We start from the raw sequence: 26,921 nt of genomic DNA, 5'->3' as shown, positions 1-26,921 counted from the left end.
AGATCTATAAGCTCACAATGCGTTGCATCATGAAGCATTGTGAGCTTGTAGATCGGCTATTGTCAAATGGCCGAAATGTATATAGGGCTGAAGTGGGTAACGTATGTTTTCTGTCTTCTGATTTGTAATATTGATGTATATAAATGTATATTCCTGCTGATTATTGTGTTTTGCATCTTGGCTACATTGAAAATGACTGCTCCTCAACTGTATTCCGAGTTGAAATAAAGGTTATGATGTTTTGTAATTATAATCAAAATAAATATACAATAAGTACAATATTTGTCTCTCAGATGTAGTGGTGTAGAAGTAAAAGTATAGAAAATTGGAAATTCTCCAGTAAAGTAAAAGTACCTCAAAATTGTACTTAAGTAGTAAGTTCAGTACTTGAGTAAATGTACTTTACACCACTGAAGGTGGTTGATGTTTTTGAGTATTAGTCTGATCTTATCTGTGCCTCATATGACTTTATATTCGCTCTTCACTTGTGTTTCAGTTCGAAGAAGGTGCCTTGAAATCGATCATTAACGCTCAAGCAGATGAAGGTGCCTCTCAGCCCTCTTCCCCAGAAGCTGAGGTAACAATACAAATAAATAAATTAAAGATTAGTGTACATTGAATACTTTTAACATGACATTTTAGTTCGGTCAAAAGTCAAAATCCACCTGTCCTACGCCATGTGATAGTGTTAGCACTGAGCAGAATGCTAGATGTTTATTTCTCTTGCCAATTTCAATAGGGAACAGAGCGAGTGAAATTCTAATAGTTGCAATAATTGTATAGAGTAAATCATTGTTTAATGCAATGGGTGATGAATGGATGTGTTTGTGAACATTGGTTTCATTATTGTTATAACAGGTTCGTGTTAGTCTGGACAATGAAAGTGAGATCAACCAGACCAAACTGCTGCTGAGTGCCCCCACAGATTACGATATGGAAGAGGAAGAGGAGGAGGATGATGATGAGGGCGATGAAGGTGATGAAGAGGAGGATGATGTGGAGTTGTTGGACGTGGTGCCTGGCGGGTATGATGAGGAGGAGGGAGATGAAGAGGATTATTGAGACAGCACTCATTGACATTTGCACCAACAAAGAACCACACATTAACAGACTATTCTTTTCTCGTTGATTTATTTTGTATGTCACTTAAGAGGTTTAATTTATTCAGGTGGAAGCGATAGCAGTTCCATATGATAAGCTGATGGTAAGTGGAATTTATATACCAGTGGTGTTCCATTATCTGTCATGGAGGACTAGGTTCATACAGTATATTCATTCATTTCATTACACCACCTGATTTCACCATTTAGCACACTGTCAACCAGAGAACAAATTGGTGAAACCAGCTAATATAGTGTCAGAATGAGTGCCTCAATATGCTGGGACCTCCATGGTATGTAAGTGAATACCACCCATATAGATGGTAACTGTCACAGTGTGATGAAGTACGTAGGTGGTAGTAGTGTTTTTCTCCTTTGCAGAAGTCAAGGCATGTCATGTCTGTTGCATACCGCGTGGTAGAATCGATGTGCCCATTTTCCTGTTATTATGTATGTAGTGTCTCTCACTGGTATGCCATAAGACAGTGTTATGCAGTGCTTGTAGCCTGTTCTTGATTCTGACAAACAGGAATTTTGAACAGCAAAGAGCCTGATATGTGTCTCTGAGCATGAATGTGTCTCCGAGCATGAAAATGTATGGCAGGGCCATATATACGAAAGCAGGGAATCTGCCTTATGTAATTAGTGATATTCATAAGCACAAAATAAAATGTTTTACCTTGGGTTCAGTTGATTGTTTATTTTTTCTATATTTTTAAATCCATTTCCAGTCTTGATCCAACGGTAACAGTTTACTTAAAGGTTGGCTCTATAATACATTATAATCACATTTATAATGCATTATAATGTGCTTACACTCGTTATAAATGTTTATAATAATGTATGACAACTTATAACAAGGTTTATAACAAATTATAAGTGCTGGTCATAATGCATTATAAGCTCAGTGGAACAGCACATAACTACCATAACTTTGTTATAAAGTGTCTTTGTTATAAGTTGTTATGCATAATTATAAACAATTATAATGAGTGTGATGAAGCATTATAATGCATTGTGAAGCATTAGAAATGTGATTATAATGCATTATAGACCCAACCTTTAAGTAAAGTGTTACCTGATAGTTATAATGTGCTGTTCCACTGAGTTTATAATGGATTATGACCAGCACTTATACATTATATTATTATAAATTATAATACATCATAAACCTTGTTATAAGCTATGCATAATTATAAACATTTATAACAAGTGTTATTATGCGTTATAAGTGCATTATAAATGTGGCTATAACACATTATAGACCCGACCTTAATATAAAGTCTTACCCAAAATATTGACCACATATTGTGACAATGGTATCAGTCAATATTTGCAGATGTTATGTTTGTTTTGGGGGGGCTTTTTTTTGCCTTTATTGATAGTTCTTGTAGAGATTGACAGGAGACAGGGAGTGACACATAGCAAAGGTAGTAGGGATCGGGATTCGAACCTGCGACACACTGTGGGCTTTAGAGCCTCCATGTGGTATGCACCTGGACCGCTAGGCCAGCGGGCGCCTCAAAGTCATGTTTCTTTTGTAGTATCTGAATAAGTTGTTCACCTAAAATATATTGAGAGCAAAATGTGTTTATTGATATAACTACTTACCCATTACCTGAGTAACTGTCATTTGTTTTCTGTCAATTCCCTGGCTCCTGCTACGGTGACAGATGTAAGATATCGTTGCTGTTGGGTGGAAACCTTGTATGTCCAAAACTGTTCATGTTTTATTATTTTGAAAATAATAATGAAAATAGCGTTGTGAGCTTGTGGATCTTGTATTTTCACTATTTCTGTGCGACGCTCTTGTATGATGAAGTAGGCCATTCATTTACGAATGTTTACTTAAGTTGAAATATGGGCAGTCCGGGCACCTAGGCTACAATGTATACTGACAGCGGTAACTGGTTTGAGTCCCAATCCCTACGGCCTTTGCTGCATGTCACTCTGCATCTCTCTCTCCCCGTTTCCTGTCTATCTACACTAAACTATCAAGGTTTCTGCCCGACAGCAACGATATATGAAGGTATATGAAGGGAAATCGTCACTGTTGGGTTGAAACCTTGTATGTCCAAAACCTTTTCAGAAAATGGAAGAAATAACCTGTGTTCCAATGGATCCACTGTAGTTATTAATTAGTCACAAGCTCTTGTTAATACTTGTCATTGGATAAATATTCATAAAACCCACAGACAGACCTATCCACTTAAACGTATACACATACAGTATATATTTTTAAATCAGAATTGTTGATTCTGTTAAAATGGTGCCAATACTTCTGGAGGTATGACAATATCTGAGATTTTTGTGCAGCATTTACAACAAATGATGCATCATGGGGCAAGCAGACTAAGAAGACAGAAATCGGCCTCCTTTCCACAGGTCTACTAAAATCTGTGTTATACTTGTGTCATTCCTCCCCTAACGTGGCCTAGCCACCACATTTTGCAAATGCATAATGCAGTGCAAACACTTTCCACCAGCAAACCGTTCAGCATTTTCTAAACAGCCAAAACAATGCAGAGAGCCTCACAATGAGATTTGCTTTCGCATGGAGAGCAGAGACAACTCTGTGGAAGGGTGGTGCAGTAGGTGATGTACAATAGAGATTCCACCAATTGATATATACAGCTTTCCACATTGTCCTGAGGTTCACCCAGGTACTTCAGTGTACACTTTGGACTCCTGCTCGTCAACACCTCATAAGGCACACAGCTAACTGGGTAACAAATCTTGATGACTTATTCACTATAGCTGCAAAGAAACAGTATTCATTGTATGATTGGCATACAGTATTGTTAGTGGCAAGACTTGTTTTTTTGGTCACATACTGTAGGGCTGCTTCTAGAGTTTGCATGTAGTCTAAGTTTGCCTTTCAATAATAAAAAATGTCTAAGGAGAGATGACATAAAACAGACAAAATGTTAGTTAAGAGAGAAAAGGGATCTCATGAATGAAGTGCCAAATTCTGCCTTTCCTTTTTGCTGCTAAGTGATTGTGTGGCTCTACGATTGTTACCAAGACAAGTGGCAGTGCTGTTGGTCAACTTTAATTATTATACATACAGTATATACTTAAACTTTTTAATTAACCTCTATTTTGCACCTTTTCAATTGTTTTTCGATGAATGGCCTCAAACTACCAGAGCTCTGCTAAAGAATTATTCTAAAATCTAACTCATTGTACACTTTTGTCTCTATTCTAGGATTTGTTAACCATCAGTAGAACTGATTATACACATTTGAATTGAAATTCCACATATATACTTAGGTTTGCTTCCGAAAGTAGAAGATTATTTTAATTTTGAAATTACACTCATGGATTTGTGATTCATAGATTAAATCATTTGCTTTTACATTCATATTTGTTGAACATAAAGAATAGATCAGATGAGGCTATGTTGACAACTTCATTTCAGACTAATTGTACTATCTAAGTACAATGGTGTTGCACAACTAAGTATAAATCAGACTTTATTCCTCCATTGTTTATGTGCTAGTATACAATAAACATATCGGCCTCGCCAACATTAACTTTGCTTACAGAAGTGAAACCGTACTTTGTAAAGGATCTGTCCACCTCAGCAAAATTAACTCACAGTCCATTGAGTCTGAATAGGAGCATTTAGCTCTGCATTATGAACATGAGACCCACTGTATAGTCCACTACGCTAGATGCTTCCAGGCTGTTTGATGGCGGTTCAGCCAGATTTAGAAATTATTTCACTTTTTTTTCCAGCAAGAGAGTGAGTGAGTGAGTGAGTGAATGAGTGTGAGTGTGAGTGTGAGTGTGAGTGTGAGTGTGTGTGTGTGTGTGTGTGTGTGTGTGTGTGTGTGTGTGTGTGTGTGTGTGTGTGTGTGTGTGTGTGTGTGTGTGTGTGTGTGTGTGTGTGTGTGTGTGTGTGTGTGTGTGTGTGTGTGTGTTGTGTGTGTGTGTGTGTGTGTGTCTGTCTGTGTGTCTGTCTGTGTGTCTGTGCGTAGAGCATGACATGCAGGCATATGCCTTGACTATGTGGACTCTTGGAAACATCATTGATATGTTTTTTATCCTAGGCCAGTCTTGTTATATAGGCCATTATAAGTTGTGGTGTAGGGCGATGTGATGCTGAGATGTTTTCCTCTGTATGTAAAGGTCAGTGAGTTACTGGAGAACGACACAGTGACTGTGCTGCAAGCTCAGGAGTACCATGCTGCCCCGCTGCGCGGCCACCGTGTGCCATGTGCTTGTGTTGGTGCTGTGTCTGTCTGCGGCTGAGGACTTCGACTGGACAAAGAACGAACGAGGCTCCTTCTATTATGGCACTTTTCCAACTGGTATGAGCACTCAGAAAGTTCTGAGCAAGTGAGCTGCTTGCTGTGTTCAATATATTATGATATTTTAGATGTATGTTATTTTTTAAGCTGATGTCTCTGTGGCTTCAACACCTGGTCTTCAGGTGACACTTGGTTTTCTATCCTATTAGGTAGTTAACCACTTAAGCCCTAGCTATATAGTTTGTTCGCAGAGGTGGGACAAAGTCCCTGTTTTGCAAGTCCAAGTAGAGTCTCAAGTCCCAAGTCAAGACCGTCAAGTCCTAAGTCAAGTCCAAGTCCAAGTTTCGAGTCCCAAACAAGTCATAATGCCAATTCATAATATGTTAAGATTTACATAAATCATGTGCATTTTTCACAATTTGTATTCAGGTTTCTTCCAGTCCAACAGAACGTAGTGCTGATACGGTAATTTTAATTCCCTCCTCGAGGACAATTTTACATGTCACAGTAACCATCTTAATTCATGCAACTGAGGCAGTACTGAGGCAGCACACACCAGTGGTTCAGGAGGTAAAATGACCGCCTGTGATTGAACACTTAACTGCTCCCCAGGCACAGCTCAGAAGCTGCCCACTGGTCCGAATACTTAGGATTGGGTTAAATGCAGAAGACAAATCCCAGATATGTGCAAAATGTACTTGACCTTTGAAATGTCCTTCCTGGTAAATAGAAAACCTCTGAGGATCGGTGTTGGGAACCACTGTCTAAGTCTTATATCTCTGTTGCTGCTGCTGCTAACATTTGCTGCTGATGTTGTTAGGATTTTCGTGGGGTGCCGGCAGTTCAGCCTATCAAACAGAAGGAGCCTGGGACAAAGATGGAAAAGGACTGAGCATCTGGGACGTCTTTTCACACAAGAAAGGCAAAATCCAACGGAATGACACTGGAGACTCTTCTTGTGAGGGTTACTACAAACTCAAGGTGCAATGATTAATACACAAACCAACTATGTAAACACTGGACATCCACTTTTTTATACCCTGCCTGCGTTAGGCTGCATATATATGTGTGAGATAGAGATGATAGGGTGGGGATTAAAATTAAGTAAAGTAAAGCTTCTGTAAACCACTCTTCTGTGTGTCTATCTGCTGTATAGGATGACGTGGCTTTGATAAGGGAGCTGAAGCTGAACCACTATCGTTTCTCCATTTCCTGGCCCAGGCTTATTCCCACTGGAATCAAGTGTGAGTGGCCGATGACTGACCAAGTCTTTATAGAATACACTGTCACTTACAGTTCTTTATCTATAGCTTAATGTTTTAAGTGTACTCTACATTGTGACTTCTTTTTCAGCTGACCATGTGAATGAAAAGGGAATTAGGTACTATGATGAGCTGATTGACAATCTGCTGGAGAATAAAATCACTCCCATTATCACCCTGTACCACTGGGATCTTCCACAGGTGGGCATATCCCATACAGTAAAAATATATTAAAATGTTTTCTAAATTTGACAAATGTATGGACACTTCTACATACAGTAAAGGAAAATGTTATAAAAAATGGTAAATGGTGCACACATTCATATAGCACCTTTATCCAAGGCACTTTATAATGTGCATTACATTCACCCACTCACACTAACATTCACACACCGATGGTGGAAGAAACCATACAAGGCACCAACCTGCTCATCAGGAGCAGTTTGGGGTTCAGTGTCAAGACACTTCAACACAAAGAGCCGATCTAGGAACTTTTCATTTCCTAGGCAGTCGCTCTAACATCAATGGGCCTATACGGCATTTTCCATGCATGTAAAATACTGTAGGGCCTATGTTTTTGCTGTAAAGAATAACCCTATAACCCCAGCCTATTTGAATTATATACTATGGTATTGCATGATAATTAATTTGTTGTTGACTGACGTATCTTCCTCCTAATGCTTTTTCTAGTTCTTGCAAGAGAAATACGGTGGATGGCAGAATATCAGCATGGTCAATCATTTCAATGACTTTGCTAACCTATGCTTTGAAAGATTTGGCAACAGAGTGAAATACTGGGTTACCTTCAACAACCCGTGGGTATGTGCACTTCACATTATCATTCTGTAACTATAGGACAGACAGTTTTTCCATGCTCCCACACACACACACACACACACACTCACACCCGCATGTGCACGCGCGCGCGCACACGCACGCACACACACACACACACACACACACACACACACACACACACACACACACACACACACACACACACACACACACACACACACACACACACACACACACACACACACACACACACAACCACATTATATATGTATATAGATAGTATGCAGTTATATAAATACATATACTGTATTATGGTTATATATAATTGCAAGTATTTTAATGTTGTAATGCAATGACATTCCATTCCGCTTCAGTCAGTAGCTGTTGAAGGCTATGAGACTGGAGAGCATGCTCCTGGATTGAAGCTGAGAGGAACTGGGGCCTACAGGGCAGCTCATCACATTATTAAGGTAGGACACTTGAAATGGTTTCTATTCCTTAAAAAAAACTTTAATTATTTCAGCTAATAATACAATAAAGACATAATAACTCATATTAAATTGAAATATTATTGAAAAAAGTTTTTTATTTGATTTATTTTCTGAAAAGGCACATGCTAAAGTTTGGCATACATACGATACACAGTGGAGGGGCAAACAAAAAGGTAAACCAAGACAACTGCATTCAGAGAGTTTGCATTCTTTGGCGCTGTATTTTCCTATCAGCAGTACAATATATGGGTACTTTAAAGAGCTGCTGCCTGCGTCTTTGCAGGTCTGGTCGGTATCTCTCTGTCCGGGGACTGGGGAGAGCCAGTGGATCTCAGCAACCAGAAAGACATTGAGGCAGCTGAGAGATACGTCCAGTTCTACCTGGGCTGGTTTGCCACACCCATCTTTCATGGAGACTACCCTCAAGTCATGAAAGACTTTATTGGCAAGATACATTGCATTTAGCCCGTCAGAGATTACATCATTGAACAGTGGCATTAGTTATATCAAGAGCCTATCATTAACTATGTGTTTTCCTTTGCTGTGTCCAGGAAGAAAGAGTGCTCAGCAGGGCCTGGGGACTTCTCGTCTGCCCACATTCTCTTCACAAGAAAAGGGCTACATCAAAGGGACCTGTGATTTCCTCGGCGTTGGTCATTTTACCACCCGTTACATCACCCAGAAGAACTACCCTTCAGGTCGCAGCGGTAGCAGTTACTTCACAGACCGTGACCTGGCAGAGTTGGTGGACCCACGTTGGCCAGACCCAGGCTCTGAGTGGCTGTACGCTGTGCCCTGGGGATTCAGACGCCTGCTCAACTTTGTCAAGGTAGATTGTGTATGGGGGCGGCAATGGCATCGGGTGATGAAGGGCAAATACGCTTTTATGTATTCCTTATTGTTGCAAAGAGCAAGTCAGTGTTGTTATTATAGCAAATATATAGCATTAAGAAAACCACATGATAAAAATTGGAACTTGATGTACAGTATGTGATGGAGGGCAGGGAAAATCTGATTCCACCCCACTCCATGTAAACTTTAATTAAGAAAGTGGGCTCCATCTAAAGATATAGATACACTTCTGTCCTTGACCCTTGATTTGTTTTTTTGTTTTACCCAAAAATCTATTTAGAGCAGCCTACTGATCATTCCCAACCAGTTTCATGAATATAGAATATAAGATGACTTAACAGTATGTTGCATTTGTTCCTCTGTGTAGACTCAGTATGGGAACCCAATGATTTACGTGACAGAGAATGGGGTGTCAGAGAAGATGATGTGCACAGAGCTCTGTGATGACTGGAGAATAACGTATTATAAAGACTACATAAATGAGATGCTGAAAGGTGAGTTAACACCATAATGTACAGCTGGGTGGTGACACCTGGAATTTGACACAAATACAAAGTGTCAACATTTTAATACTTCATAAAGAATATTCAAAACAAAGGTTAAAATCTCAATAGTTTTTTGTATCAGTCTCTCCAGTTAGTCTATTTATTTATCTGAATGTATCAACAGTTAGCTCTGGATGCCCTAACATTTCTCAATGTTTTGTATTACTAATGCGACACCAAATTTGCATGCCCAGCCATTTCTGCAAAGATATCAAAGCGTTCTAATTATACTGAGATTGCATGATACATGAAAAGAAACATAATTTTAAGCATTGATATGTTATTTGGCTATTGAAATGTCATTATCACAGCTATTCTCCACTCTGCTTCTTCTCAGCCATCAAAGATGGTGTCAATGTGAGAGGCTACACTGCATGGTCCCTGCTGGACAAGTTTGAGTGGGACGAGGGCTACTCAGAGAGGTTTGGCCTGTACTATGTGGATTTCAGGGACAAGAGCAAGCCCCGCTATCCAAAGGCCTCTGTTCAGTACTACAAGCGTGTCATCAGCTCAAACGGATTCCCCAATCAGAGAGAGGTAAGAGGATGGTATGGTTAAAGTATTCCCTCAGCTCTCTCTTTACTTTGTCCACTTTGGGTACCTAGAAAAGCGCTATATAAATCCTATGTATTATTACTTTCTATCTACACTCACACACAATGTATTTTCTGAATATTAGGACCTTCCTATAAAACAGAAGCAATGATGAGTAACTCCGTCTGATTAAACTTTTAAATAAGTGTAAACTGCTTTTAACTCCTCCCAGGTGGAGAACTGGAGGAGGAAGGCCACTGAGGCATGCTCCTCCAGCAACCAGCTCCTAGCTGCAGGTCAGTGCAACTATCTCATCCTTATCCTTGCTCTTCAGCAGGAAAAGGAGGTAACTAGCTGGGGTAAACAAATAAAGATTCTGACTCAAAATAGTCACAACGTATTGAGAAATTGATTAAATAATTGAATCAAATCATAGGAATACAATTATCAGTAATAGGTGTTCATGTCCCTTCTTAGAACACAATGGACAAATTGTGCTATTAGGCGAGGCTGAAAAAAGAAAAACTAAAAAGGTTACCAAAATCTCTAACAGGATATTTCTTTGTTTGCCCCTCCAGCTAGAAGAAAGTCCAAGGAACATGCAGAAATGCCAAAGGTTTGGCCTGTGCATGATGAAGTTTAGGAACTTAAGGGCTGCATGTCTTTCATTGACCTATCTTGGGTATGGAAGATTTTTTGCCTTGCCTTTTTTTCTGCTACTGTAAATTATTGTGTGGCTTTAAGATACTGGGTGAAGCGTTGGTATCTGAACTTAACACAATGTTGTGTCTTTTTATACCTCTTATGTACATTACATTGTGCTGCAGCTTTTTTTCCTGACCCAACAACTTGATAGTGTGCCTTAAAATCAGTTTGCCACCTTCAGGCTGTGCTTTTCACCCCTGCAGCAGCTTTGCCATCACGTCTATCAGAATATACACGCATTAAAAATACAGTACCATCTGTGGAACTTCTGTGCAATGCATGCATGCAGTTCTCAAAGGGTTAATATGCCTTGGTTCAACCCTGAGTATCTTCTCTCTCTTCATTATTAGAGGAACAGCGGAGTTCTGCTGCCAATATTCTAAGACTTATACATGGTAAGAAATTCCTCATGATCATTAATCTGATAAAACAAGTGACTTAGTAGTGGTCAAATATATCTATGATTAACCCTTTGAGTGCTGTGCTTGAGCATAACTAGTCTGCTTCATGAGCACACAGTGAGTCATGCATTACATTACTGTGTTGTTTGTGCGCTTTTCAGACCCCCTGACCAGCCACATGGAGATGGTGACTGAGATAGTCGTCCCCACTGTGTGTACCCTGTGTATTTTGCTCAGTGCCGTCTTTCTTATGTTCCTGCTGAGGAGGAGGAACTAGAAAACAGCTCTCGAAGTGTGCATGTTTACAGTACCACACTTAAATTTCTTTAATGTTTAGCGTGAGAACAAATACTTTTACTATTACTCCAGCTGGATGGGTTTGCTGTACAACCAGATATTGCATTAGCCTTTAACTTATTTTCTCTCTGACTCACACAGAGGCGATCACTACTACTGTACGTATAGGATTTTACCAGTAATTTTAGAGATAATTTAGAGATTACAGTACAAGATTTACCTCTAAATTAACGGATGCAGTTCAATCCAAGTTTTCTTTTTAATGATGAGAATATAATATAATCTATGAAAATAAAGTGTCTTATTAAAACCTCTTTTACATTTATTTATTATTTTTATAAACATTTTCAACATTGTAATGCCATGCAACCACATCGACAAAACACAAAGAGATAAATAAAATAAAAAACATGACGCTCAGGTTTTTACTTGAGTTTGGTTTTATTTCAAGAAAAGCTGACAAGGCTGCAGGACACCATAGTGCTGAAATAAGCTGGCTCCTCCTCGCGGTCCCCATTCACGGCCCCTTCTTCTTTTTTAATGTCCAGCAGGCAGCTCCCATTCACTGTCTCATTTGGAATGTCTGAAGAGCAAACAAAATCAGAAGAATTATGCCTTCCAAGTATGCCTTCATTGCATGCATAATCACTATTTAGAAAGAACTATGCAGGGCATCAATTTAAGAGCTATACCCATTTCAAAGGTTATGTGATCGACCAGGGGTTTATCACTGAGCTGAAGGGAGGTCCGCACCTCGCAGGGACCGTGACCGCTGGAAACCTCCACCCCCCACACCACCGGGTGCTCTCTGGAACACACACACACACACACACACACACACAATATATTGGGGGCATTTGCACATGTGTTCTGAAAATGTTTTCACCCGAGGGCAGTGGTTCTCAAACTGGGTCTGGGTCCTTGGGAGGGTTACAGGAGGCAAAATTAGATATAGCATAAAAATAAGTTGAACCACTTTAACCCTATACTACATGCTTACAACATGCCATGATGTGACGCGTTGCGAGCTTGTAGATCCGCTATTTTCAAACAAATCTTGAAAACAATTTGGAATATCTTTCAAACATTTTAACAACACACATCTTGTATGAGGGTCCCTGGCAGATATGTTCAGATCAGATGGGGGTCTGTGGCCAAATCCAATTAAAGGGGCATTTTCCTTACTTCTGGTAGAAATGGCTGATGAGGGCAGGTTTGATCTGCAGTTTAAACTCATGCTCTTCATCATATGGACACGTCTTATAATACTGCAGACATGACCTGTGAGATGGGGGAAAAAAACAGCTTATACAGTAAAGTAGTACATGATTTCAGTGTCTGTAGTGACAGGACTAGACATAATGGATTGATGTCTGAGAGCAACATGTAAGCTGGTCGTACTGTGTCAGGAAGAAGAGGCGGTCATAAGGCAGGCCGAGGAAGGTACTGCAGGTCACCACTATTTCCAGCAGGTGGTGCAGTTTCCTCACTCTGATCACCTGCTCCTGCAAGTCAACTTCGGTGCTGAGGAAATAACTCTGAGTGAGCGAGCACACACACACACACACACACACACACACACACACACACACACACACGATAACTGGTCTGTTAAAAGTGAATATCAATATATTCAACTCTATAATGAATTGTATTGAGCTTACCAAGTGGTTTAGAGTTGTCAATTCTTCACCTGGAAATAGACAGGAAAACAGAAGTGTACTTTCACATTACATACTACGGCCAAAGATAAGGCACCAAAAAGCCCATTAAACATAATTATCAATAATCATAAGCAAAAGGTAAGTATCAGGTAATGTGGATGTGGCGACAAGAGTCTCTCTCTCTCCTCTGTCACATTTAATGTGCGTAGTGTGTACCAATAAGATAGTTAATGTAGTCCTTCCTCATCTTATCCAGACCCATTTCCAGCAGCATGTGGAACGGGGTGACACCAGTCAGAGACACAGGTTCCATCTGCTGTCGGTAGGACTGTAGGATTAGCTTGCTGAGTGAGCTACTGCTGTCCCTGTGAATCTTGAAAGAGTAGACATTTGATGTGAAATAGCCACCAGGTAGACTATGGTCCATCGCTCACAATTCCTACACGTCATTCACTCTGATAAAGTCAAGACATTTTCACTGTGTGGTTAATGGTAATCAGTCTGTGGTGAATAGGAGAAACATATTTGGTTTTACGTTTTTTTTTCTTCTTAGATATTCTCCCTTGATGGCCTTGGGGTTTCCTGTCTCGTAATTACATTAGAATCTATCCTACAGCTGCTGGTGAACCTGTATTCTGTGTAGAACTGACTGGTGCTATAACTGAAGTTGATCATGAACGCTAACAGTTATTCTTCAGAGAGCGTGGGACACATACCCACGGTTTGACATCACCATATCTCAAAGCTCCGATAATCAGTTTCAGACAGTCCCCGATGTCTTGGTACGAAGTCACGCCTGGAATAGAAACAGATGGATGATTATGATGTTCAATGTCTGGTAATACTCTGTGTGTGTGTGTGTGTGTGTGTGTGTGTGTGTGTGTGTGTGTGTGTGTGTGTGTGTGTGTGTGTGTGTGTGTACACACACACACACACACACACACACAATAATCTGGACTCACTCTTTCTCATCCGAACCCACAGCTGCTCAACGAAATCCAGATCACCTCGTTGCATGAAAGAGCTGAAAATAACGTTCTCTGCTTCAAGTCTCTGCTTTGTTGCCTGTAAAAAAAAAGAAAAGAAATTATAATATATATATATATATATATATATATATACACATATTCAAATATCAATAATCAAATATTATTGCCATACCTCAGTTTTTGCAGCCTGATCCTGTAGTGTCTTTCCAATGTCCTTGAGTTCTGAGTATAAGAGTATTTTCACAATTGAGTCTTTTATGCTAATGCTACCAGTTAACAGTAAGCCAAGGTGAGGTTAGATAGTGAAACAATATGCGAGTCAAACCTTCCAGGTAGTCCTTGATGAGCTCTACAGCTGATGTGGTTTCCAATGGTTCCATCCACTCCGTCTCACCAGTTCTCAAACCATTAGCCAGAGTCTGACCAACATAGAGGGGAGTCATTTTGAGTCACTGTAGAGCACCAATTCTCAACATGTGGGCCGGGGCCCACTGGTGGGTCTTGAGGATATTGTGAGTGGGCCCCCAAATAATTGGCAAAACACTAAGATTTTTATAATATAACATTAATATTAAAAACATGTATGTAAAAAAAAAGGTCATAGGATTTTTTCTTTAAAACCTTGAAAAATGAGTTTTCATTGTGATATTGATACACAGGAAATGAATGTATACTATGTTCCATTTATCCAAGCCGGAACACAAGAAATTGATTGATATTAACATGCTCTGAAAATGCACGCTGCCTACCCATCTGACCACTTAACGTGTTAAGTGGTTAGATGGGTGGGCCGCGAATGCTTTTTTTCAAGTGGGCCATGATCCAGAAAAGGTTGAGAACCACTCAACATACAGTAATGTGTGATCTATCGATAGTACGTTGTCCTCGTGTCTTTATACCATCGGTCATTATGTGCGCTTTTGATCAATTTTTAAATAGTCACACAATTATTTTTAGAAATTGCTATTTTGTTCTTAGTTTTCAATATGCTGTATCACTTATAAATGTCTTGTATAAATAAACATTTACTGATGTACTGTGAAATACTATATTGGGAATGTCTGTATGTTTTGTCCATTTATTATACTGTATTATACTGTAAAACAACAACCTGAAGAAACTCCAGCTCTCGGTACACGGGGAACATTGGGCTTTTCATATCTCCACTGGCAACCCTGATGTTCTGCAAGAATACAAATGAAAAGAATTACAAACATGAAGAACAGAGGCCCTTTTATTTTGTTTTCGCCCTTTCTTTCTTTATTAAGTAATGTGATGACAAAGAGATAGTATACATGTAGGCTAGATGCGCTGCTTATTGCTGCTTACCAGAGTTGCTGTAGAGGACAGAGGTGGAACCTCAAAGATGCTCTCTACATGGCTCCATTTAAAATCAGCTGTCACGCTGTTCTGAGACCCAATAGTGGTGTTTTCAACAACAATGGCACCAAATACGCTGTACTGTGCACTGCCTTTAATCACCATCTGGACACATTAGAGAAGTGAAGATGTGAAATAATACATTTTATTTGTTTCTCAAGCTCAAGGACACTTAGCAGAATAAAAAAAGGGCAAAGGTTCAACGGCAGAAAAATAAAGATAAATCTATAAAACTAAGGACAATCTAGAAAATATTACATTGAACATTTTAACAATAAGTGAGCCTGTTACACAAGTTAAAACTCATGCATGTAGGTGTAGGTGACTTTAAAACGGTGTTGTAAAAGAAACTCATTCTTTTGTCAACTCAGCGTAACCTCATTCACAGTGTACAAAGAGAGGAAGAGTCATGACATACCAAGCTCGGATGATGCCTTTTCTTGTGCTCTTGCTTTAGCTTCTCTAATGTAACGAAGGATCCTCTGCCCACAGTTGGGCCTAACAAAATTAAAGTCAGAATATAACTTAATTAAGAAACATAGGAATGAAATGCGATAATGTAGTTTCATAGTTATAGAGAGTGCAAAAAAGGGAATAGAGCGAGCCAAGCATATTCTATTGATGAGTTAAACTTTAAGCTTTACCTTTGCAAGTGACAGAGTATAACTTGACCCCAGTCACTTTACTGCCACTGCAAACTGTTTCCGCTCCTAGCCAGCATGTTCCATCGGGGTCAGACATGTCACAGCGCACCCACAGAGGGTGCAGGGCTGAGTTGTCCACAGAACACACATTACTGTTGTGTAATATTGTGTACCATGACAGGAGTTGTCTGTAAAATTGCATTAAAAACAAAAACAATTATACTTTTAATTTTCCATTGGTTAAAACTAAGACAGATTGCAAACAAATCTGCTATTGGGTGTGAAATGTTACCTGGCTTTCATGATGGTGAGCGGTTGTGCTCCTAAGTCCATGTGGGAGGTATTAACCTCATTGTCAAGATCTGATGATGTCTCATCCACGTTCTCATCTTTAATTTCAATTTTTGGAACCTTAAACAAAACAAAACAAACAAAATAAACTATTGAAGGTGAACCATCACAAAATAATTGATTCACATGATAAGACGTCACAAAACATATCAGTTTGCTCAGGTGTCTGTCTGATGTCACGCACACGCTTTCATTTCAAAACTTTGAGTAGCTCCATTAAGAACCTCTCACTCCGCCATACAGCTCCGAGATGAGGTTCTATGTTGAGGTCTCCCAGAATCGGTGGAACGGCCGCAAAGGCTCCGCTGTTTACCCTTTTATCTACATCGTATCCAAAAACTAATGGTAGATTCCAGAGCGCACGGATGTTTAAGGTTTGGTCGGGGACAAAATATTTTAGGTCGGAGAGGAAACTACCGGTTTAAATTGCTTATTTAGTCAGCCTGTGGCCATGTTTCCCATGATCATGTCTAAATATTGCACTATATTGAGAAGATTTTTTCCCATGATTCTGTTATCAACAATAGGATTTGGAATGAAAGCCACAGCTGGTGGAGTTAAACAAAAAGTTCCAAAATGTGATACGTGTTTTACAAATTGTTGTAATGCAACTTCTAAAGTGAAATAGAAGCTCTAATCAGTCATTCAAATATCGCTAGCATTATTAAATTCCAACAAACATGGTCGCTGCTTTATCACTTTGGTCTCGTCAGTTCAGGCGCTGCACTGGAGCTTACCGTTTTTTCACAAACGAAAACTGGGTTATTGCCATAATACAGATTCAGCACAGTAGAGCAATCTCCGTTGATCTTCAATATCTGAATGTCTTCCTGAAATGCAAAATATCATCATTATAGCACCTACTTGACCTACTTGTCAATAAATTCCCTGCAGGTGATTATTTTTCTGTGTTAGAGTTTAGAGGCGCTCGTTTTTAATAACGCACCGTCCTGCCTCCTCCTGCATTATGTGCAATTTCGAAGCAGGTGGTACTCAGGACCGTTGAGTGATTTCCAACAAGCGCTTCCAAACTCGAACACTTAGAAAAAGAATCACCTGCACAGAATGTATTGACAGAAAGTAGCTCATACGGTGGATTTCTATGAAACAAAAACTTGGCAGATACAAAGAGGATAATACAAGCTTTCCGTACAGCTGCAATGTTGGCGAGTTTAACGTAGTTTAATACAATCAGATCAGACTTTTCTGTTTGGTAACCAGACATTTCGCCCTAAATCCATTTCGCCCGTGTTTTTGAGCGGACATTTCGCCCATCCCCAGACGTTTTTCCCAGACATTTCGCCCGACATTCATTATAAATATATAATCAATCAGTTGTGACGGAGGCGCGGCGACTCAGCAGACCTTGAGGCTGAGGAGTTGCGCCCGAGCGCCTCCAGGCGCGAGTGCCCGCAACGACCAGCCGATGGTCTGCTAGTCGACTACGCGCCGTCCGAGTTATGTACCGATAGGGACAGAATCGTAAATATTTTTTCGTGGGGACTGCGTTTGCCCCACTGACTGCGTGTCTCTCACACACACACACACACACACACACACACACACACACACGCACACACACACACACACACAGAGAGAGAGAGAGAGAGAGCTTTTATCTAACCCTAACCCTCTCTCATTCTCGCACACAAACGGCCAGCTAGCTTCACTATCTATGGGCGAAATGTCTGGGCGAAAATGGGCGAAATGTCTGGGCGAAATGTCCGACTTTTTGGGCGAACTGCGGAATGGGCGAAATGACTGGTATTCTTCTGTTTGGATGTATGGTCTGTCAAGGATTGGTATTGCAACTCTAGATGCTAGATATTAAAAATATTATCTAAGAGCTGCTTGCGGCTAGGTTACTCCTATGCCCGGGTAGCAGACCTGGGCAGGCATTAAGAATTAGAAGAAATATCGAAAATAGTCGACATTTTTTAAAATGTTTTGAGCTTTTTGAAATGTTACATGCCCAACAGGACGCCAGGTTGAGAGTGGTTAACATCAATGTTACATTATTATTACCTCATATGTACTTGATTTTTTATGTTCATCATCTTGTAGAGACCTAGAACCAAAAAAGGACAAATTGCATGTTAGATCACATCATATCTACTGGTGGTATAACGTGATTAGACTTGGATCAAGACTATCAGAGATGTATTTTAGCGTGTCTGACTTTTACTTTCGTATATGCATATGTCAAAATCGATAAAATACATCTATGATAGCCAGAGGTGAAAGTAGCTAAGTAAATTTACTCAAGTACTGTGCTTAAGTACAATTTTGAGGTATTTTTTACTTTACTGGAGTATTTCCAATTTTCAGTACTTACTTCTACTCCACTATATCTTAGAGACAATTATTGTACTTTTATTCCACTACAATTATTTGAAAACTTTAGTTACTCGTTACATTGTAGATTTTGATTATTATTACAAATATATTAACCACTTCAACCCTATATACATTTTGGCCATTTGAAAATAGACAATCTAAGCTCACAATGCATCGCGATGTGACACATTGTGAGCTTGTAGATCTGCTATTTTCGAAAGATTTTTATACATTTGAAAACTTTTGAAATGGGACATTCTGCATAATGAGTACTTTCTACTTTTGGTACTTTAAGTACATTTTATACAAATACTTTTGTACTTTTACTCAAGTACATTTTGAATTCCGGACTTTTACTTGTAACAGAGTATTTCTACATTGCAGTATTGATACCTTTACTTAAGTATAAAGAATTTGAGTACTTTTTCGACCACTACTGATATGATCCAAGGCTAAAACAGATAAACGTGATAAAACAGACTCACAGCAGTGCAAACTCACCGAAGAATATTGAAAAACGTCCTTGCATTGGCTATCAATCTAGACATAGTGCAGTAACAGTTACCGTTACAGGAGATGAACGTTAGATGTAACGTTAGTGATACTTTGAGCTAAAAGTAGTAGTAAAGTTGTGCTGTTGTTGTTTTGACAGTGGCGCGCTCAGTCAGTCCGTGACGTCAGTCTCTTCTTCTGCTTAGAGTTTCATGGCCCGTTGCAACCAAGGTGCATCCTGCTGCCACCTAACGTACAGGAGGACTATTTCGTTTGCAAATAGTACAGAGGGGCCAGTTGCACCACCTCACACTAAGTTCAAACTTAGCCTAGTTATAGCTTAAATGGCTTTTAAAAAAAACATTTAACCCATTTAGCTGGGAAAGTATCTGTGTCATTTTTAGATTTCTTTGACCATTCAAAAATAGCAGATATACAAGCTCATATATAGTGCGACACTCGGTGCCGCGCTATGAGCTTGTAGATCTGCTATTTTTGAATAGTCAAAGTAATCTAAAATGACACAGATACTTTCCCGGATTGAATGTGTTTAAGCTATAACTAGGCTAAGTTTGAAGTTAAGGTTAAGGTTGAACTTAGTGTGGGGTGGTGCAACTGGCCCCTGGTACCATTCCAGTGGTTCAGGGGGGTCCCCGCTTACATGATTTTTAGGTCCCCAGATGACAGTAAAGTGACAATTTCAGGACTTTAAGACCTTTGTAAGTCAGACATTTATAATACCTTTTTTTAAAAAAAACAAGAAATGAAATGAAATGAAAAAAGACCATTACTGCATCAAAAGTAATCAACAAACTTGCCAAATTGTCAAATAACGAGGCAAACATTGTGAAAATAGCTGATCTAAAAGCTGAACGCGTGGCGTTGTGAGCTTGTAGATCTGTTTTCCACAATATTTATCAGTGGAAGCGTGTCAAATTAAATGTAATGATTCAACTCCTACAATTCCAAGTGCTTGTCAGGGTGGGGGGGTCGGGTCCCCAGTTCAAATATGATTATTTTGGGGGGTCACGGCCTAAAAAGGTTGAGAAGCACTGAATTCCAAGTCTAATGCTAATACTAAAAGGGTTTAACACAAAAAGCCCTAAGGGCTTGTTACCATTGTGGTAGTTAATATGACTTGGTACTATTAGTAATAATAATAATAACTAGAAAAAGTGCTCCTCGGAGCACAACTCTCCGCTGTTGGGAATGTTGGGAATGTTCTATCTGTATAAGTGTCCTATCCGTCCTGTCTGTATAAGTGTCCTATCCCTCCTGTCTGTATAAGTGTCCTATCCGTCCTGTCTATGTAAGTGTCCTATCCGTCCTGTCTGTGTAAGTGTCCTATCCGTCCTGTCTGTATACTGTAAGTGTCCTATCCGTCCTGTCTGTGTAAGTGTCATATCCCTCCTGTCTATGTAAGTGTCCTATCCGTCCTGTCTGTATAAGTGTCCTATCCGTCCTGTCTGTATACTGTAAGTGTTCTATCCGTCCTGTCTGTATAAGTGTCCTATCCGTCCTGTCTGTATAAGTGTCCTATCCGTCCTGTCTGTATAAGTGTTCTATCCGTCCTGTCTGTGTACTATAAGTGTCCTATCCGTCTGTGTAAGTGTCATATCCCTCCTGTCTATATAAGTGTCCTATCTGTCCTATTTGCCAATTATGTATCAGCCATGCAGCCATTTCGTGATGGTTCCTGTCTTACCTCACTTTGGCAGTGGCAAAGACACGCCATGTATTTATACAATATTTCACTGTATTGTCGGTAATCGGTGTGTCATATTTAGAAAGTGAAAACAAAACTCTCCTGCGGAGAGTAATAATAATAATAATAATAATAATAAACAATACATTCTATGATCCCAATCCTACTGTCTAAATTCATAAATATAAATATAATTATATATATATATATATATATATATATATATATATATATATATATATATATATATATATATATATATATATATATATATATATATATATATATATATATATATAATAATTACATTAAATAATGCTGGGCAAATGACACCATTATCACATTTTTATTCATTAGACAACCCTGAACCCACTTTTTCACCCTGAATCTTCGATCAGAGATAAAAGTCTAAAACCCATTAAAACTTTCCTCTGATTCAGTTCGACAAGAAATAATACTGTATTTATAAAATTACATAAATGATTAAAATACGTTTTTTTTTAAATATATATAAATAAATAAATAAATAAATAAATAAATAAATAAATATAATAATAAAATAATAATAATAATAAAAATACAAATGATGTAAAAAATGGAAAACATTGCTCTGCTCTGCACCGAAAGTAGTTAGGGCTTATTTTCTCATCACGCTCCGCCAACGGGATAAACTCATTGGATAAACTAGTGCCACGAGGCATTATTCTGTCGGTCGGAAGTGGTGCTTCGCCGGAGTGGATCAGCGTTGCCAGATTTTGTGAGAGAAATAAGCAACCAGGTCTAGGAAAACAAGCCCAAAAGAAGCGACTAGGCACTCTAAACGTGTAAACTAGTACATCTGCTATTTAAAATTAACCGATCTACAAGCTCACAAGTTTGAAGCTTGCAAATCTGCTATTTAAAAAAAATATTCTTCAAATAAAATGTGGAATATTTGGAAGTTTAAAAAAAAAACATTTTAACAACTAATGTGTATCCTATTTAGTTGACCTTGTATTTGAACTGTACTTTCATGTGTTTTTTTCTGCAAACTTCTAAATAAAGTTTTAAATCAATCAATCAATCAATCAATCAACACACGTACTGGTGCTCCCTGACCCAAAAACATTTTCAGATGGGGGTTAGGGACAAATACATATTAATTTTGGGGGGGGGTCCATGACATGAAAATATGTGAGAACCACTGGTTTAAATAATAATAAAAACAAATTGGAAACAAGCCTAAATAAGCAAGTACACTTTAGAAACAAGACCAAAAAACTACCAATATTTACAAACAACTTTACAGAAAAAGAAGCCCAAAGTCGCTTATAATAAACCGACATGGCAACACTGGAGCGGATGCATCATAGCACTGACGTTGCCGCATCAACTTCCTTTCTACTGTGGCCGCCATAGCGTGAGGAGCGTGTTCCCGGCGAGCCGTAAAATAACTACCCAAAATGGTGAGAGTTTATATGAATGTGGTGTTCAAGTGTCACCTGCGCGTCTGTAATTGTTCTTTGTATCTAAGCGAACAACTCTTGTGTGTTTTTTTACGTTTAAAAAGACTTATAATTCGTTTTTTTCTTAGCGTCTTGAGATGCAATGCTCGCGACTAGCAATGCTAACTAGAGGAGCCATTTTGGAACAGTGAAGCTAACGTTACACGTGTGGCTGTCACTGTTGCCATGTCCGCTTTTATAAGTGACTTTAGGCTTGTTTTTCTGTAAAGTTTAGTGGTTGAGTTTTTTTGGGTTGATTTCCAAATTGAAGTCATTTGGTCTTGCTTAAAAATTGTTTTTCAAACAAGTTCTCAAACATTTACATGTCAAGACGCTTACATTATATATTTCTCCGCAGACCCTATCTGAATCAAATGTATTACACTTGTTCTTTTCAAGGTCTTTTTGGGACGCGTTGTGAGCTTGTAGATGGACTATTTTCAAATACGGTCTAGGTTAAAGCTCTCATGTGGCCTAGTCGCCTCTGTTGGGCTTTTCTTTAACCTGACCGCTTATTTCTCTCACAAACTCTGGCAACAGTGGTGTGGTGCTAATGATACATTGTTAGCATGCTAGCTAGCAGAGTACGCACTGAAATGGTTAGAAGTCCATATTTCCATAAGTCCGTATGTTAGTTCAATATTCCCTATGTATGTCAACAGTGATATTGCGAGTATGTGAGGCAACAATTTGACCCAATATCCTCGTGGTAAATGTTAAAACTCTACACCGCTTCTGTCAATTTGCATGAATCGGAAGGCGAAGCTAATGCACGTTGTCGACGGTGTTATAAAAGAAAGTAGTTATAACACTACTTGCTATAAGAGTAGTCCTAAAGTTTATGGTTATACATATAAAGCAGAGGAAATGCACATATGTGATTGTGAGCAATGATGATCTTCCACTTCTGGTCCGTGTTTCTGAATCCTGATTTTAATGGAAGTCCTGAGCTATTTAGATATGCCGAGGAAATGCACAATAATGCATTTCTTTTATAATTCACTTACCATTTTTAAAAAAAAATCTCAGTGCTACAATACGCATTTGCGTAAAATAAAAACAATCATACCACAGCATAGTTAGCCTCATGCTGACTTTTGGTGGGATTTTCAGAACTTTGATGACATCTGTTCTCTTTTTTATCAGGCTTGTGCCAGACCGATGATCTCGGTTTATTCCGAGAAAGGAGAAACTTCAGGCAAGAATGTCCTCATGCCAGCGGTGTTCAAGGCTCCAATTCGTCCTGACATCGTCAATTTTGTGCACACCAACATGCGCAAAAATAACCGTCAGCCCTATGCTGTCAGTGAACTGGCAGGTGAGCAAACGAGTCAAACGAGTCACATTGTGCACTAAAGTGAAAAAATATCCCTGGTGTGTATTTAAAAGTATTATTCAGTAATCATCAACACTATACATGGTTGCAATGATGAGTTTCCACTTCAGGTCCGTGTTTCTGAATCCTGATTATTAGGAAGTCCTGAGCTATTAAGATGTGAAAGCTTGTGTCCTGTACCTGTCCTTAGAACCTACATGTATTGAGACAGTCACATTGTAATACTTGATACATATAATATGCAATTTCTTGTAATTGAATGCAATTGCCCATTGTATTTTCCAGGTCACCAGACCAGTGCTGAGTCCTGGGGTACAGGAAGGGCTGTGGCCCGTATTCCTCGTGTGAGGGGTGGCGGTACCCACCGCTCTGGCCAGGGAGCCTTCGGAAATGTATCCTTGAACATGGTTAAAATCATTGAAAAAAATCACAGTGCACTGCAAACATGTTAGTAACCTGTGCTGTGATGGTGTAATTTGCGTCTTACGCTGTGACCAGTGACAGAATGCCTGCTGTCATATGCTGGCACAGATGGCTGACGAACTTAAATTCTGAGCACGTACGTGATAAAAAGTTTTTACAGAGTGACAGGTTTACTCATGTCATATGCTTCCTTAACCTTACGTTTAAGATGTGTCGTGGAGGCCGCATGTTTGCTCCCACTAAGACCTGGCGTCGCTGGCACCGCAGGATCAACACAACCCAGAAGCGTTATGCTATCTGCTCTGCCCTGGCAGCCTCTGCCCTGCCTGCCCTGGTTATGGCCAAAGGTAAATCTTAACTCAATATTAGTATCATTTTCATTGTTGGATAACTGTTGGAAAATATCCTGTAGCATGTAGACGGCATTGAACTTGCAATGATGGTGTAATTTGCGTCTGACCCTGATCAGTGACAGTTGCCTACTGTCTCAAAGCTGTGAAAGGGTGTTGATGATACTTAAGTCTGAGCAAGCTCGGCTGACAATGCAAAACTCTGGGTTTTATTTTTTACACGCACACATTTTTACACTTAAAGAGTTAAATAATAAAAAAAAGTTGTTATTCATATGCGCTCTTTTCTGTCATCAGGACACCGTATTGAAGAGATCCCTGAGGTCCCACTGGTGGTTGATGACAAAGTTGAAGGGTACAAGAAGACCAAGGATGCAGTGCTTCTGCTTAAAAAGCTGAAGGCCTGGAACGACATCAAGAGGGTAAGTCAAAGTTGGAGGTGCTGGGTGTTCAAATTTGTTAATGAGCAATGATGAGTTTCCACTTCCGGTCCGTGTTTCTGAATCCTGATTAATAGGAAGTCCTGAGCCATGCAGCTAATTAATTGTATATGTATTGCAGTAAAAGTCGTGGGTTGATTGTTTTTTCTCCTCCACAAGGTGTACGCCTCCCAGCGCATGCGTGCCGGTAAGGGTAAAATGAGGAATCGTAGGCGAGTCCAGCGCAGAGGACCATGCATCATCTATAACCAAGACGCCGGTGTTACAAAAGCATTCAGAAATATCCCTGGTGTGTATTTAAAAGTAAAGGTTTTTCAGTAATCATCAATAGAAGTATACTTTGGTTGTTAATGAGCAATGATGAGTTTCCACTTCAGGTCCGTGTTTCTGAATCCTGATTATTAGGAAGTCCTGAGCCATTTAGATTTGGAAGTTTATGTCCTGTGCCTGTCCTCAGAACCTAAACGTACTGAAACTGAATGACTGGATTTGTGTTCAATCTGCAGTTTGACCTCATAAATACTATTTTAATTTATGTTCTTAGGGATCAACCTTCAGAATGTGAACAAACTGAACCTCCTGAGGCTCGCCCCTGGTGGACATGTTGGCCGCTTCTGCATCTGGACCGAAAGTGCATTCCGTAAGCTAGATGAGCTGTATGGAACTGGTCGCAAATCTGCCACCCTGAAGATCGACTACAAGTGAGTGTTGGACGACTGGGTGGGGGGTGTACATTGTATTGTACTGTAAATGGTGGTATTAAAAAGTAGCTATACGAGTAGCCTAAAGTTGGCCATAGTTAATATTAAGCAGAGAAAATGCACTCATTTGATTGTGAGCAATGATGATCTTCCACTTCTGGTCCGTGTTTCTGAATCCTGATTTTAATGGAAGTCCTGAGCTAGATAGTTAGTTGGATAGTTAGTTAGATAGTTAGATAGGCAGAGGAAATGCACAATGCATGTTTAACCTCAGTCTGACTTAGTGGGGCTTTCGGTACTTGATAACTAATGAGACAAATGCCCTTTTATTTCAGCCTCCCCATGCATAAGATGACCAACACTGACCTGAGCAGGATTCTGAAGAGTGAGGAGATCCAGAAAGCACTTCGTGCACCAAAGTAAGCACACTCAAATTAAGGTTTAATCCTACTTGAAATCTCAATTTAAAGCAATGATGAGTTTCCACTTCCGGTCCGTGTTTCTGAATCCTGATTATTAGGAAGTTCTGAGCCATGCAACTCATTTATTTTGTATTGCACTAAAGGTCAAATATGCTTATTCTGATGTCTGTTGTTCAATTTGCATTGCAGTAAGAAGATCGTCCGCAGAGTTCTGAAGAAGAACCCTCTAAAGAATGCGAGAATCATGTGGAAACTGAACCCCTATGCCAAGACAGCCAGGCGCCGTGCCATCCTCCAGCACGACCCTACTGTAAGTTAACAGAGCCAGTAGACAAACCATACTAGACTTATGGCAAATATGTAGGCAGGTAGATCAGGCCAACTTGAAAAGTGGAGGACTCTGATGAAGGCTCTGCGAGCCATGGACTCTATTGGCCTGATCTACCCCATGTTCTCTTCATAGGAAAGGAACTTTAAATCAGTTTGCTATGCGATAATCCTCGACAAAGAGCATAAATTCCCATTAAGAACTTGTGCTGTGATGGTGTAATTTGCGTCTTACGCTGTGACCAGTGACAGATTGCCTGCTGTCATAGGCTGGCACAGATGGCTGACGAACATTGATGCTGAGCACATGCTTGATAAAAAGTTAACAGAGCCAGTAGACAAATATATTTACAGCAATCCTATATCTTATGTGTATCACACTGGACTCATATGTTCTAAGACTCTCAAACTGTCTCCACAGATCAAGGCGAAGATGCTGAAGCCCAAGAAGAAGCCAGTCAAGAAGTCAGCTGCTGCATCTTTCAAAGCATAAATTGGATCTTAAAGACTGTTGGGTTCAATATTGGCTTAAAAATAAAAACAAGTTTCGAATACACTGGTAGTTGTCAATCAAAAGTGTTTAATTCACAAGATTTAATTACATGTTTCACAAAAGCGAGCAAAGACATGACCTG

At 39.5% G+C, this 26,921-nt stretch overlaps 4 protein-coding genes across 4 annotated transcripts in view; 3 read left to right on the top strand and 1 right to left on the bottom strand.

Annotated features, from left to right (window-relative positions):
- Positions 1-1,785, top strand: part of snapc5 (small nuclear RNA activating complex, polypeptide 5) — a 2,544-nt gene extending 759 nt beyond the window's left edge. Inside the window, exons 2-3 of the mRNA XM_084060205.1 lie at positions 497-577; positions 859-1,785. Of these exons, the coding sequence (XP_083916331.1) occupies positions 497-577; positions 859-1,062 (285 nt within the window). The 3' untranslated portion in view covers positions 1,063-1,785. The remainder of the gene's footprint in view (positions 1-496; positions 578-858) is intronic.
- A 3,504-nt stretch (positions 1,786-5,289) lies between these two features.
- lctlb (lactase-like b) lies at positions 5,290-11,221 on the top strand (the record flags this gene model as incomplete). Its single annotated transcript, XM_084059707.1, has 14 exons — positions 5,290-5,416; positions 6,177-6,337; positions 6,513-6,600; positions 6,710-6,819; positions 7,309-7,437; positions 7,791-7,886; positions 8,026-8,080; positions 8,191-8,352; positions 8,459-8,736; positions 9,127-9,253; positions 9,642-9,841; positions 10,071-10,134; positions 10,894-10,938; positions 11,106-11,221. The coding sequence occupies 14 exons, from the start codon at positions 5,290-5,292 to the stop codon at positions 11,219-11,221; spliced, it is 1,758 nt and encodes a 585-aa protein (XP_083915833.1).
- A 341-nt stretch (positions 11,222-11,562) lies between these two features.
- On the bottom strand, positions 11,563-19,259 carry zwilch (zwilch kinetochore protein). The gene is made up of 18 exons (XM_084059801.1): positions 19,108-19,259; positions 18,295-18,337; positions 17,007-17,099; positions 16,211-16,329; positions 15,919-16,106; positions 15,693-15,772; positions 15,224-15,379; positions 15,006-15,077; positions 14,220-14,313; positions 14,067-14,116; positions 13,868-13,970; positions 13,622-13,701; positions 13,122-13,278; positions 12,906-12,934; positions 12,643-12,779; positions 12,427-12,522; positions 11,934-12,049; positions 11,563-11,824 (listed from the first exon to the last, which is right to left on the bottom strand). Exons 1-18 carry the CDS (start codon positions 19,152-19,154, stop codon positions 11,688-11,690), a joined length of 1,797 nt encoding a protein of 598 aa, XP_083915927.1. The 5' UTR covers positions 19,155-19,259; the 3' UTR covers positions 11,563-11,687.
- Positions 19,260-22,180: 2,921 nt separating this feature from the next.
- rpl4 (ribosomal protein L4) lies at positions 22,181-26,842 on the top strand. Its single transcript, XM_084058937.1, has 10 exons — positions 22,181-22,248; positions 23,434-23,605; positions 23,909-24,015; positions 24,255-24,393; positions 24,694-24,818; positions 24,996-25,125; positions 25,381-25,537; positions 25,873-25,956; positions 26,149-26,269; positions 26,708-26,842. Exons 1-10 carry the CDS (start codon positions 22,246-22,248, stop codon positions 26,777-26,779), a joined length of 1,110 nt encoding a protein of 369 aa, XP_083915063.1. The 5' UTR covers positions 22,181-22,245; the 3' UTR covers positions 26,780-26,842.
- The last annotated feature ends 79 nt before the right edge of the window (positions 26,843-26,921 follow it).

This window comes from Gymnoscopelus microlampas (genome assembly GCF_963454915.1).
Source record: "Gymnoscopelus microlampas genome assembly, chromosome: 6".
In the NCBI taxonomy this organism is placed as follows: domain Eukaryota; kingdom Metazoa; phylum Chordata; class Actinopteri; order Myctophiformes; family Myctophidae; genus Gymnoscopelus; species Gymnoscopelus microlampas.
This window is presented reverse-complemented; position numbering and strand designations above follow the sequence as displayed.

Bases quoted from the DNA above. Each gene is read 5' to 3' on its own strand.
- zwilch (XM_084059801.1), bottom strand. From the start codon at position 19,154: ATGTCTAGATTGATAGCCAATGCAAGGACGTTTTTCAATATTCTTCG. The intron at 17,100-18,294 runs GTAATAATAATG...TTTGCATTTCAG, and splicing joins AAAAATCAAGTACATATGAG to GAAGACATTCAGATATTGAA. The intron at 15,773-15,918 runs GTAAAGCTTAAA...TAATTTTGTTAG, and splicing joins ATACTCTGTCACTTGCAAAG to GCCCAACTGTGGGCAGAGGA.
- rpl4 (XM_084058937.1), top strand. The intron at 23,606-23,908 runs GTGAGCAAACGA...TGTATTTTCCAG, and splicing joins TGCTGTCAGTGAACTGGCAG to GTCACCAGACCAGTGCTGAG. The intron at 25,126-25,380 runs GTGTGTATTTAA...TTATGTTCTTAG, and splicing joins AGCATTCAGAAATATCCCTG to GGATCAACCTTCAGAATGTG.